Source organism: Pygocentrus nattereri, chromosome 25 (genome assembly GCF_015220715.1).
Source record: "Pygocentrus nattereri isolate fPygNat1 chromosome 25, fPygNat1.pri, whole genome shotgun sequence".
In the NCBI taxonomy this organism is placed as follows: Eukaryota; Metazoa; Chordata; class Actinopteri; order Characiformes; family Serrasalmidae; genus Pygocentrus; species Pygocentrus nattereri.
The window spans coordinates 27629264-27641676 of record NC_051235.1 but is presented as its reverse complement, the minus strand read 5'-3'; the positions used below and the strand labels follow the sequence as shown (position 1 = coordinate 27641676).

The following is a 12413-nucleotide window of genomic DNA, read 5'->3' as shown; positions in this document are numbered from 1 at the left end:
TAATTAGAATGTGTAAATACGTTCTGCGCATGTGCGTCACGTCATGGAGAAAGTTTTATGATGTTCAACATGGTGGGAGCAGAAACTGGTCTGCAGAGGCGGCGGTGGGACGGACGACCAACTTATGTGTCTCAGAGCACGACGTCTTCCTCTCGCCGCTTCCTTTGTAAGTACATGTGAAGGACGTTTTTCTGAGTCTGACATCAGTTTAAGGCAATTAAAAACACAAGCACTGCTCACTGCTGCTCATCTCACTCGGACTGATACTCACACGATGCTCGCTTTCATGGTAATGTTTACTCTAAGTGTTACTCCACACATTTTGCATTGGATTATTGTAGTGAGCATGTAGACAAAGATTTCCTATCAGACTGTTGAATAGAGTGTGTACATAAACACCTCAGTCTGAATCTGTAATCCGAGTGTATTCAATCGGATTGGCAAAAATCTTTGCATGTAAACACAGCCATAGTGCAGAAAGGAATAAACGTATTTCAGACTGGTTTGTTATATAAGAGCTAGAATAAACAGAGGTGCTTGACAAAATATTCATAAAGCATTGATTAATTGCTTTGATTGTTGGGGCTTTAGCATATGCTAAAGATTAGCCTTCTTTACTTGCCAGTATTGCTGTATTGACGTGACAATACCTATAAAACTGTCCCATATTTACACTTATCCATTCATTCGTCCTCTTCATGCCAAAGTAGAACTGAATCTAAAGTAAGTCGTCTTCTCCTCCCCCGTACATGTCAGCGAGCTTCTTGAAGCGTGGGCCCCAATCACCCAGGCAGTCGTAGTCCTGGTCCCCAGAGCTGGAGGAGTTCAGGGAGCTGAGAGAGCCGGCGTCCGATCTACCTCCCTCGTAGTCAAATACCAGCAGGGAGTCGTAGGGGGGAGCCGTGGGGTCGTTGTCTGCTGCCTTCAGATTCTACAGCACATGCATGTAACCGTAAGTACTATGTATACATTCATTTCGCTATTCGCTGAATCTTTTTCTTTTTGATCTGACAAAAGCCTCACGAACAATTTCTAATTATGGTTTGCTACACATAAGAAATCAAACTTTTTTGATTAAAAATTTGTTACATTGGTAAATATGCTTAAATTTCTGTATTTCAACAGAAAGCGGGATAAAATGGAAAAAAATAAATGCAAATGCAGCTCGTTACACCACTTACATCATCAATGAAAGTGCCAATCTCCTCAGGGTTGGCGGGGCGACGCCGGAACTGGGGTGCAGGCATAAAGGTTGGAGCCACGTCATTACGTAACACATCAGGACGGTTGTCGAGGCCCATGTGCAGCACACTTAAGTCAAAGTTCTGTGCAAATGAAAATCCATTATAAGAACATGACGGGGACCAACTGTGGATGAACAAATAAACAAAACCATCCACTAAACCAACCTGATCATCCTCTCCACCGCCTTCTTCATCATAGTAGTAGACGTTGTCCCTGATGTCATCATCAGCAAGTAGAGGCTCCTTTTTCACTGACCTCTTCCTCTTTGCAAACAGGAGCAGCAGGAGGAGCAGCACTGCATGGAGAAGCACATCACACACCAACATCAAGAGCAAATCCAAACTCCTTTGTTTATATTACAATACACACAATGTCACTGCACTGCCATGTCTGTTCACCTCCTTCTGTCTACACTGTCCTTTTCATCACCTACACTTACCATATTAGTACACGCTGTAGTTCTACAGTTACAGACTGCAGTCCATCTGTTTCTGATACTTTGTTAGCCCCTTTTACCCTGTTCTTCAATGCTCAGGACCCCCACAGAGCAATTATTGGTGGTGGGTCATTCTCAGCACTGCAAAGACACTGATGTGGTGGTGGTGTGTGTTGCGCTGGTATGAGGAGATCATACACAGGAGCGCTGCTGGAGTCTTTAAACAATCTTCGCACACTGCCCACTCTAGACACCATGTTGCTCCACACTGTAGATGTAAAGTCAGAGACGATAGCTCATCTGTTGCTGCACAGTTTGTGTTGATCATCTTTTAGTGCTTCATCGGTGGTCACAGGATGCTGATGACTGGATATTTTTGGTTGGTGGACTATTCTCAGTCCAGCAGGGACACGGAGATGTTTAAATACTCCAGCAACACTGCTGTGACTGATCCACTCAGACTAGCAAAACACATCCCCAAGTGTGTAGATACATGGAGGTGAACTTGAAATGACAAATGTTCAGTCGTTTCGTGCGTGCGTGTATCCGCATTTCAAGGGGAATAGAGCATCTTACCTAGCAGAGCCAAGACTGCCCCAAGTATTCCAAGTATCCCAGGCAGGCCAAAGCCTGCCACAGCCTTCTCGGTGCATTGAACATCGTCTCCTGTGCAGTCACATACTAAAGCGCGGATGGTATTGTCCTGGTAGAGGGCCAGGTTGTCATAAACCCTCATAACAACATTGTACTCTCCGTGTTTCAGTGGAATCTTGAGCCTAAGTACAATTCCAGTTTCTACACAAAAAGGGAAGGGACACCACACACACAAATTACTTTAAGTAGTTCATATAAGCAAAATCTTTTCAAAGGACATTTTAAAGTCATCAACGGTTCTAAAAAATTGGTGATTAAGGTTAAGGAAACAAAATTGCACAAAATTGAATTTTCTGTTCAACCCGAGGAAATAAAAATTGTTAGTGGATGCCTGACATGTTGTGAAAACCTATTCCCCTAAAATAAGTGTCATGTGACCTCTCACTATATAAACCACTTCTACCACCAAAAAAAAGGGCATTTGGTGGAAAATAACTATTGGGGCCACATTGAATTTCCCCCAAAAAAGGAGGACATACTTGTCTCGTTCATCGTGGCAGTCCAGTTGTTCTTGCTGTCTCCCTGGAGTTCCACTCGGTATGGAGCAGCAAAGCCAGGCCCATCGTTATCAATCACAGACAGCAGCACTGGAGCTGACTCCTTATTGCACACACTGATCGCTCTCTCCTCAATGGAAGGAGCGATATCATTCACATCCTTCAACTCAATCACAAGGGTTCCTGTACCAGTTGCTGGAGTTGGATCTGTAATCATGGTGAAGCCTGTTAGAATAAGCTGCACCACTACTCATTTCCTTCTAATACAGGATGAGGAAAAAGGGTTACCATCATCCATGGCAAGAATCAGAGCTTTGTAGACGCCATCTTTCACAAAAGGAGACTCTCTGTCCATGGGGCTCCTCACTTTGACCAGTCCAGTCTCTCCATCAACACTCACCCAGTCAGCAGGATCAGAACCTACACGATACCTGCAAAACAAAACACGATGCCAAATTACTCTCTGTGCTTACGTACCTGAGCAAAAGCACAATGCCCAACACCACACGCAGGGTGGACGGCACGGAGAACGTCTGAGTAGCAAGATAAAATTATATCTTACGTCACTTTCTGAGTCCTGGCTGTGTCTGGATCAGTGGCGGTGTACACTGTCAGTTCACTACCAACCGCCAAGTCTTCAGGTGTAGAAATGAATTTCTCCTCTGGATCAAAAACTGGAGCTTCATTCACATCCAGAACGTTCACAGTGACCGTGGCAGTGGACGTGGTCAGAGGCTTGGCAAATGGAACGTCATTCTCCGCAACCACCAACAGAGTGAACTTGCTGTTCTGCTCAAAGTCCAATGGCTGAAAGCACAATAAGTGATACTTTTTTAATCCCACAAACGGGGAAATTCCTCCTCTGCATTTAACCCATCCGTGAAGTGAAACACCACATACACACTAGTGAATACACACAAACACACTATGGGGCAGTGAGCACACTTGCCCAGAGCAGTGGGCAGCCCTATCCATGGCACCAAGGGAGCAGCTGGGGGTTAGGTGTCTTGCTCAAGGACACCTCAGTCATGGACTGACGGCACTGGGGATCTAACCGGCAACCTTCCGGTCACAGGGCCAGTTCCCTAACCTCCAGTCCACAACTGCCCAATACAGAGCAAAAGTCAGTGAATACAAGAACTGAGACCCCCCCACAGCCACGAGAAATGCCAAAACAAACGGGGAACTGAAGTACCTTAACCGTAGTGATGATGCCCTCCTGTTTGTTAGTTCCCGTGTTAACAGCGAAAAAACCTCCGTTGTTACCAGTAATGATCCTGAACTTGGCTGTCCAGGCAGGAGAATGAGGTTCATCTCCATCGGTCACTGGCATCTTCACCACAACAGCTCCTACTTTATTCTCTGGGACGGACACGTTGTACTGAAGGACAAATGCTTGCGTTAATACCACCATACAAGTAACTACATTTTCTCGTTTGAGCACATAAACAATAAATCAGATTGAATGCACTATGGCTAAATCAACATAATTGATCATTTTTTTTGGAAACAAGTTGTATTGAATAGTTGGCTTGAAGTTTAAGATGAAAGAGGGAAAATAAAAATTGAGGAAAACAAAAAAGACAAAAATAACATCACCTTAATAAAATCCAAAAAAGTTTGCTCCCAGGAAAAAGCTTGAAACTGAGCTCATCTGGCAGGACAGCACAACCGTGTGTGAGCATTTTAGATAAAACCCTGCATCCACAGCAGAAGCTCATCATTGTGAGTAACTAAGATACTAAAAGCTTATAAATCAATAATGCTGTGTCACTGATTTTCAGCATGTTTTAATTTAGTGAATGAGAAAATACTGGCTAAGAGGATCAGCTGTGTTTTAGAACTGATTGGTTAAATTGTACATTTCCTTACGTTTTGAAAACCCAGATAGTAACTGTGCCCTTTGGACTTTGGCTTGCCATCCAAACAAAAACAGATTAAGTCAAAACATCAGGTTTCATTAGTGTATTACCAACCACACAGAAACTAAGCTTCATTATTAGATGGAAATTAATTAATTTTTTGGCTTCTGCATTTTTCACAATGATTAAAATGGCATCTTTTCCTGTAATAAAACCCCCTTTCATTATTAAAACGTAGAAATATGAGATTAAAAGTATGATTTTGTATTCGAAAGAGCCCAGAAGTTGAAATAATGTTGTTTTTAATGTTAAATATTCTTTTTTAACAACTGACAACTTCCTTCTTGGCTATTTGAAATCCCAGTGGACTGATTAACAGATACTTAACTTCTGGGTCAGATCAATAACCAGATCAATAACCTGGTGAACATTTCAGGATTAAAAACATTTAGATAACTGCATTCAGATCAGTTTAATGTAAATCATTCTCTCTGTAAGCCATGGTGTTTCATAACCGCCTTACCGAGGTCTTTTCAAACTGGGGTGCGTGGTCGTTGCTGTCCGTTACAGTAATAACAGCTGTTCCAGTGCCTACACGACCTTCACCCAGCATATCTCTAGCAGTAATCTCCAAGGTGTATTCAGGATATTTCTGAAAGAGATTAGGGTCATTACACTGATGTTCTGAAACTGCTTTCATTTATTACCTCGTTCCACATCAACTCAACATTTATTAATCTCATATCTGCTCTCACCTCTCTGTCCAGTCCTGCAGCGTTCACTCTGATTACTCCGGTAACCGGATTAATGGTGAACATGGTTGCGTTTGGCTCTTGTGGATTCTGACTAAGGATGGAGTATCTGATATCAGAATATTCAGTGTTGGGTTTATCTGCATCAGTAGCTGTGACGTTCATGAACTCAAACCCTTCAAAGAAAGAGAGAATGAAATGTTGAGAACACAGTGAAAGGAGAAAACACCACTACAGACCATGATAAGTAGCAGATCTTGGCCGCTTCAAACCCATTTAGGACACTTATTATAGATACCTATTGCTGAAGCTTCTGGAACAGTGCCAAGGAAAGGATTTTGGGTGAAGACAGGTGTATTATCATTCTTGTCCCCCACAGTGACAATAATCTCCATGGGCTCTTCCACATTCTTACCATCAGCGGTTTCAGCATGGGCTTGAAGCTGGAGTTGGCAGGAAAAAAAATACAATTAAATGAATGAGGCTAGGACCGATTTCTTGAGTTCTACTCAATTAAAGTTGCACTATATTGTTTTGGTGCTGGAAGTGTGAATGCAGTTGAATGCAGTGTGTGGAAGAACCTTTTGTGACGCCAGATGTGTTTGTGAAGTGAACTGCTTCTCTTGCCACCTGGTGGCGCCGATGTTCGTTTGCGTTTGCTTTTTTATTCAGTGCTGAAACCTGAATTGCAAACTGTCACTTTGCTGTTGATTTATCCATTTCGCATTTTAATTTTGTCAGATATGCATCATTTTATGCTTGGATGATCTCTATTAGCTTTTCCATTTTAGATACAGCCATGAAATACCAGAATAATGACTAAAATGAAATGACAAGTAACAGTTTGAAATTCATTTTTATTTCTGTCACTGATGACTCCTGCGTATGTGGAAAAAGAAATTGCAAATGTAGGTATTTCATTTCTTTTTCAAGTTTTTGTTTGGAAAAGGCAAAAAGAGGTTTGTATTTGCATTTCATGTTTTTCATTTTAATTTCTTTTTTGGCCAGATTTGCCTCCCATAACTTTGGGGACATGTCCGTAAACACAAGCAGAAGTTGTGGACTATTACTGTGTCTCAATATTGGCCTAATATTGATTTTAAAATGTGTTTTTGCAGCTCGAGTAATTATTTCTCACTTCTATTACCCACTGCAGTAATCTCCTGCTAGATGCATGTAGCTTGACCTTGTGCAGAGACAGCAGGGTGTGCATCAGCAGTTGCCGTGCTGGTTATATGTGTATGTCTCTCAGCACTATGATACGCTCTGTTTCAAGTAAATCATCCAAACAATTCAAAGGGGGAAAAAAAGAAATTCAGCACTCCCAACTTCAAATGGCATCCCTGTACTTTTCAATGTGATCCACAAGTAGAAAAAAATTGAATAATAATAATAATAATAATAATAATCATCCATAATCTATTAGTAACCTATGCAAATAGGAAAAGAAAAACAAAAATCCAGCCAAACCAGCAGAACTAAACCCACTTACCACATATTTATCTTTGACCTCTCTATCTAGGGGCCTTGTAACATAGAGCGAGCCATTGTTTCTATTTACGGTGAAAAGTCCTTTTGGATCCTGGTCAGCTCCTTCACCACTGATGCTGTACACCATCTTAAATTGCTTAGCACGACTGGATTGGATCTGGACACAAATAGGGTACTTGGTAAAAAGAAAATACAATAGCTGTAGCTGTAAGGTTTGCAGGTTAAATTAATTACACACCTGGTACAAGGACTGAGGGAAAGGTCCATGTTCATTCTCATCGATGCTTAGTGGTGGCACCACCCACTCTCTCTTTTGCCTCTTCAACCCCCTTGAAGACTTTGGACACTCCAGAGCTGGGAGAGCAGAGCGGGACTCACTCTGAGGAACAAACATAGCATGATTCTGTGATGATCCTCAGACATGCTTGTGCTTTGTCTCTTTAATTTCAGTTACGCAAATACAAGCACACACTCTCCCATGTTAAAGTTCACAAAAAGGATCTTCACCAAAAAGCACACAGGCAAACATATGACTCCCGATTTTTCCTCATGCGTAAAAAGTTCCTCACGTCTCAAAGCCGTCTGTTATTTTTAATCATGCCATCAGATCTCTTCAGCAGTATTCAGGGAGTGGAAGTTCTCCACATCACTAAGACTAAAGGAATGCAGCCATCACAGTCTGAGGCACAAATCATGGGTTAGAGCACAGGTCAGCTGCCCTCCATGTAGCAAGGGTTCAATTCCCTGTCACTGCAAACACACGCCACTACACCAATAAGAGTCCTTGGGCAAGACTCCTAATACCACATTCGCCTCTGGATAAAAGTGTCTGCCTGATGTAAATGTAAAGGCTGTGTCATTAAGTCATTAATGTCATTCAGAACTACTTTAAAGAAGCAACACATTTACCAGTAAGACTGTCCATTCCACATACATCCACTAGGGGTCAGGCTAGCTTCACACATACCTGTGCAGGGCCGACTGCCTCAGTGTCTTCCTGCTGGTGATGGTGGCCAGTCTTGGCCTCATATTTCACACTTACAAACACAGTGTGTCTCTTGCCCTTGGAATCCCAAGCATGGACAGAGAACATGTTTTGACACTCTTGTAGAGTAACCCGTCTCTTCAGTGTCACGGTGCCATCAGCGTCCACTTGAAAGCGCTTGTCTGCAGAGTCAAAAACTGTCCTTGATCTTGCGCTGCAGATGTTGAAAACAACTGCAATAAAAATGAAAGACAGAAGCATTAAAAGACAAGAACAAGATGACTTCTTGGGATGGACAGAAAGCATGCACTCCGATAGAGATCTGGACTGCCAACATTGTGTTATATAACATGTACAATACTTCTCATTTTCAGTCACATATTACTCTAAAGTCAGTTAAAAAGTACCTTCATACAAGAGTCTCCAGGTGAAATCTGATTAGAATCTGACACCATGAGGCAAAGACACCATTACTGTGGCCGTTTGAGCTTTAATACTGAAGTGGTGAGTACAAACAACCACTGATCATGAAAAAGCTGCCATTGTGCTGGCAACTAAGATCATAGAGATAAATAAATCTGCTCATTTACAGGAACGATTCAGTGGCTTCGGAAAACTTGTCAACTGAATATCCATGAGGAAGAAGTATTACAAATAAGATAAGATTAAATCTTACTTCAAATTAGCAGAATACTTAGCAACCTTCTCCTATGGGACTACTGTTTCATTTTCAGATAAAATGAATACTGTGATGCCTATAATGTATCATAAAAATGACAAAATGAAAGTATTGTCATGTTATATTTTTGCCCACCTCTATTTCTACATATTTTCAGACAAATTTATATAATAAAACAACTAAAAAAACTGTATTATGAACAAAACCCCATGGCATCAGAAAAAACCTGCATCAACATGCTTATTAGAGAAATATCAATAAACCAAACTTTCACCTTTGGCGGTGTGAAATACTTGAGCTAAAGCTCACTCAAATACAGTCTGAGCGCTGCGTGAGTGCTGCCGTACCTCTGCCGAGCCGCCCGCCTCGCTGAAGCTGCTGTCTGTGCACTTTGAAAATATACAGCTCGGAATCAAATCCAGGTGAACATGGTGATGATCCAGCAAAGCCAGGCGGAAGTACCTTCATGATGGAGGAAATGGTCTTCATTTATCTCAAGCACATTGATTTATCTTAAAAACTGAACACGTGATGCGAATTGTGATGAGCGTGGTTGTGGTTGGTGTAGTGTAGTGGGTAACACCTCTGCCTTCTACACTGTAGACTGGGGTTCAATCCCCTGTCTGGGTAAACACCTTATACTAGACCAATAAGAGTCCTTGGGCAAGACTCCTAACACCACCTTCCTGTGTAAAATCATCAAACTGTAAATTGCTCTGGATAAGAGTGTCTGCCAAATGCTGTAAAAATGTAAAGTGTGTTTAGTTTGGAATACCCTGTTTTTTTTTACCCCCTCTAAGTTTCCTGGACCTTAATTTGAATAATAGCAGAGCTGTTTGTCAGGATGACCAATTAAAAAATAAAGTCCAATGTCCTGGTGCACAGGTGAAACAAAATAGCTTACCTGCGGCAAAACCAATAGAACTCCCAAGGCTACACTCCTTAAAAACTCCATGTGTCAAACCTACTCAAGCGGAATTCCCAAACGTCTTTGCCCTCTGACTGAAACTCTTCTTGGGGCTAAGTAGAGAAAATGTGTGCAGCAGACAAAGTCAGCTATTTTTAAGATAACCAGGTGGCATTGCCTAACATACTTTTCAAGTATGGGCACAGGTCCTCTAGACTCCACCTACAAACAGGGGTATCTTCTCAAGAAACATCACAATGCTTTGCTTGACTGAGGTTTTAACCTGCAAAACTTGTTTGTTAGTTGAGTCTGAATAGTTCACATGTTATGTTCACATCCAGCCATATGCCAGGGTACCTGTATCAGTGACCCTTTCAGTTCAGTTCAGTTCCTTTTTGGTTCAGTTTAGTTCCTTCGATTGTCCCCAGAGGGGACATTTGTTTTACACTCAGATATACTAAACAGAGAACACAACAAAATAAAAAGACAACATCAGTTACATCAACCAAGATGTTTACCAAATGAAAAAAATATGATTTATTATCATTTAAACTTCAAATTCTTCTTTTGCTCATTTTCTGTGAGGAACATATAAAACAACACTTTTTCAGTGCCTTCACTCTGTTCACCCCCAACACATATATATTACTCATGTGGTGTTGGGGTGAACCTGTGGGGAATAACAGTGTGGAGGTGCTGTGTCCTTCATTCTGTTCTCCTCCTACATGGCCTGCTGTTAGTGTGTGTGTGTTTGTATATGTGTGTATATGTGTGGCTGTTAGTGTGTGTGTGTATGTGTGTGTGTATGTGTTTGTATATGGGGGTGTGTGTGGATGTGTTTGTATATGTGTGTGTACGTGTTGTATATGTGTGTCTGTTAGTGTGTGTGTGTGTGTGTGTGTGTTTGTGTACGTGTTGAATATGGGTGTGTGTGTGTGTGTGTGTGTGTGTGTGTGTGTGTGTGAGTGAGTGTGTGTGTGAGGGTCGACAACATGGACAGGCTGCTGACTGGCTACAGCTGCTAAAGGAGAACCTTACCCTGAACACTTATTATATTTTAAACATCTGGTATTTTAACTGTTTTTTTATAGCTGTGTTGATATAATGTGGAGTGTCCACAAGACAACCGAGTAACACATACACCAACACCACACAAGGGTTAAATCCAACATTATAAGAAATACATATCACAAATTTAAAAGCCCTATAGCCTTGGGTATGAACGAATGGTTCCATTTGTTCATTTTTACCACTGGGAGCCTAAAGCTGTGTCCAGAAATAAGAAGCTAAAACTCAAAATTAAGGGGATGGTAATACAAACTCAATATCGACCACACTTTCTGAGTGATGTGACAGACGAATGGAACATTTAAGGCTGAGCTTGGATAACACCAATTATTTTGTTTGCTTCTTTAATTTAATATTGAGATTATTTTTTATTTTGAACACTAAAGTTCCCAAACCAACCAACCATAGAAAAAATGGTTCTTCTATTGTTACAATGTCAAGCTTGTTACAGTAGAAGAACCCTTTTTGGTGATATTTAGAACAAATTACACAAAGGTTATGTATAGAACCATATATAGCACATTCACCGTAAATATGAAGAACCCTTTCACGATGAAAAAAACCCTTTAATCAATGATGTATATATTCAATAAGCCTGGACCTAGAATTGAACCTTGAGGATCACAAGCCAGTAAAACAGATTCATGGTGTCCCAGAGCTACACACTGGTGCCTATCAGAAAGGCAGTTTTATGCACACCATATACAATATTTAGTAAGCTTTTTAAAAGTCAACATATGGAATATTTGTAACTTTGAGATTGTTGCAAGAATACTTAAAAATTATTCAACCGAATTCTAGATATTTATACTTGTTTTAGGTCGTTTAAAGCAGCAAAAATATCTTATTCCATTTGCTGATAATTTTGCTTGTTTTAACATTATTTCTTGAATCAAACAAACGTTCTGAAACAAGCAAAAATATCTGCCAATGGAATAAAATCATTTCAGTTTCATGGTCTTGAAGTAGCTTATATATCTTATAAAATCTGAGTGTCATTATGAGACTCTTGTACTTGAATTTTATAAGAATATTTGACCTGATTTTAAACATTTTCATTGGTTTTTAAATTTTATCGTAGTAGATTATTTAGTTTGTTACAATCACTTCTTCAATGTTATCAAAAAAGCAAAAAATAAATAAAATCAATCGAGTAAAATAATTCCACTAGATAAAATGTTTATATAAGTAAAAAGACCTAGAAGTAGGCTAAGTAGTCTGTAATCTAATATTAGCCAAATTGGCTACTCTTTAAAAATCTGTGTCCTACATTTTAGTGTGTGTGTGACTATTTAAGAAAATCAGTCATAATTTTTGTCTGCATTACCACTAACCAACTTCTCTTTCCTTGGGAATTTAACAGGGTGTACTTGATTACTGTGATTAATGTACACTATATTGTCAAAAGTATTCACTCACCCATCCAAATCATTGAATTCAGGTGTTTCAATCACTTCCATGGCCACAGGTGTATAAAACCAAGCTGCTAGGCTGAATTCCAGCATGGTACCATGATAGGATGCCACCTATAGAATAGAATAGAATAGAATGCCTTTATTGTCACTATACACAGTACAATGAGATTAAAAGCAACTCCATCTCAGTGCAAACACACAATGTAAACATATGACACGGAATAGAATGGGGAGGGGTTGTGCACAGTTCTATGCATTTGTATATATATGTATATGAAATAAATATAGAAACAAAATAAAAAACTATGTGTTTACAAGATATAAATATGGAGATATTTACAGCTGTATTGTATGTCACTAAATATTGCACATTGCTAAGTATTGCACATATTCCAGTATAATTGCACATGTACAGTATGATT

At 40.2% G+C, this 12413-nt stretch overlaps 1 protein-coding gene across 1 annotated transcript; it reads right to left on the bottom strand.

The window, feature by feature from the left end:
* Nucleotides 1-278: 278 nt before the first annotated feature.
* On the bottom strand, nucleotides 279-9652 carry LOC108414525 (B-cadherin-like). The gene is made up of 16 exons (XM_017687399.2): nucleotides 9506-9652; nucleotides 8949-9063; nucleotides 7905-8155; nucleotides 7176-7316; nucleotides 6939-7094; nucleotides 5745-5889; nucleotides 5450-5622; nucleotides 5218-5346; nucleotides 4028-4213; nucleotides 3395-3639; nucleotides 3121-3263; nucleotides 2815-3039; nucleotides 2258-2476; nucleotides 1410-1540; nucleotides 1182-1325; nucleotides 279-931 (listed from the first exon to the last, which is right to left on the bottom strand). The coding sequence occupies exons 1-16, from the start codon at nucleotides 9554-9556 to the stop codon at nucleotides 719-721; spliced, it is 2667 nt and encodes an 888-aa protein (XP_017542888.1). The 5' UTR covers nucleotides 9557-9652; the 3' UTR covers nucleotides 279-718.
* Between the last annotated feature and the right edge of the window lie 2761 nt (nucleotides 9653-12413).

Excerpts from the sequence above, each read along its gene's own strand:
- LOC108414525 (XM_017687399.2), bottom strand. The coding sequence starts at position 9,556 with ATGGAGTTTTTAAGGAGTGTAGCCTTGGGAGTTCTATTGGTTTTGCCG. Across the intron at positions 5,623-5,744 it reads TCCAGAAGCTTCAGCAATAG|GGTTTGAGTTCATGAACGTC; the intron begins GTATCTATAATA and ends CTTTCTTTGAAG. Across the intron at positions 5,347-5,449 it reads CTGCAGGACTGGACAGAGAG|AAATATCCTGAATACACCTT; the intron begins GTGAGAGCAGAT and ends AATCTCTTTCAG.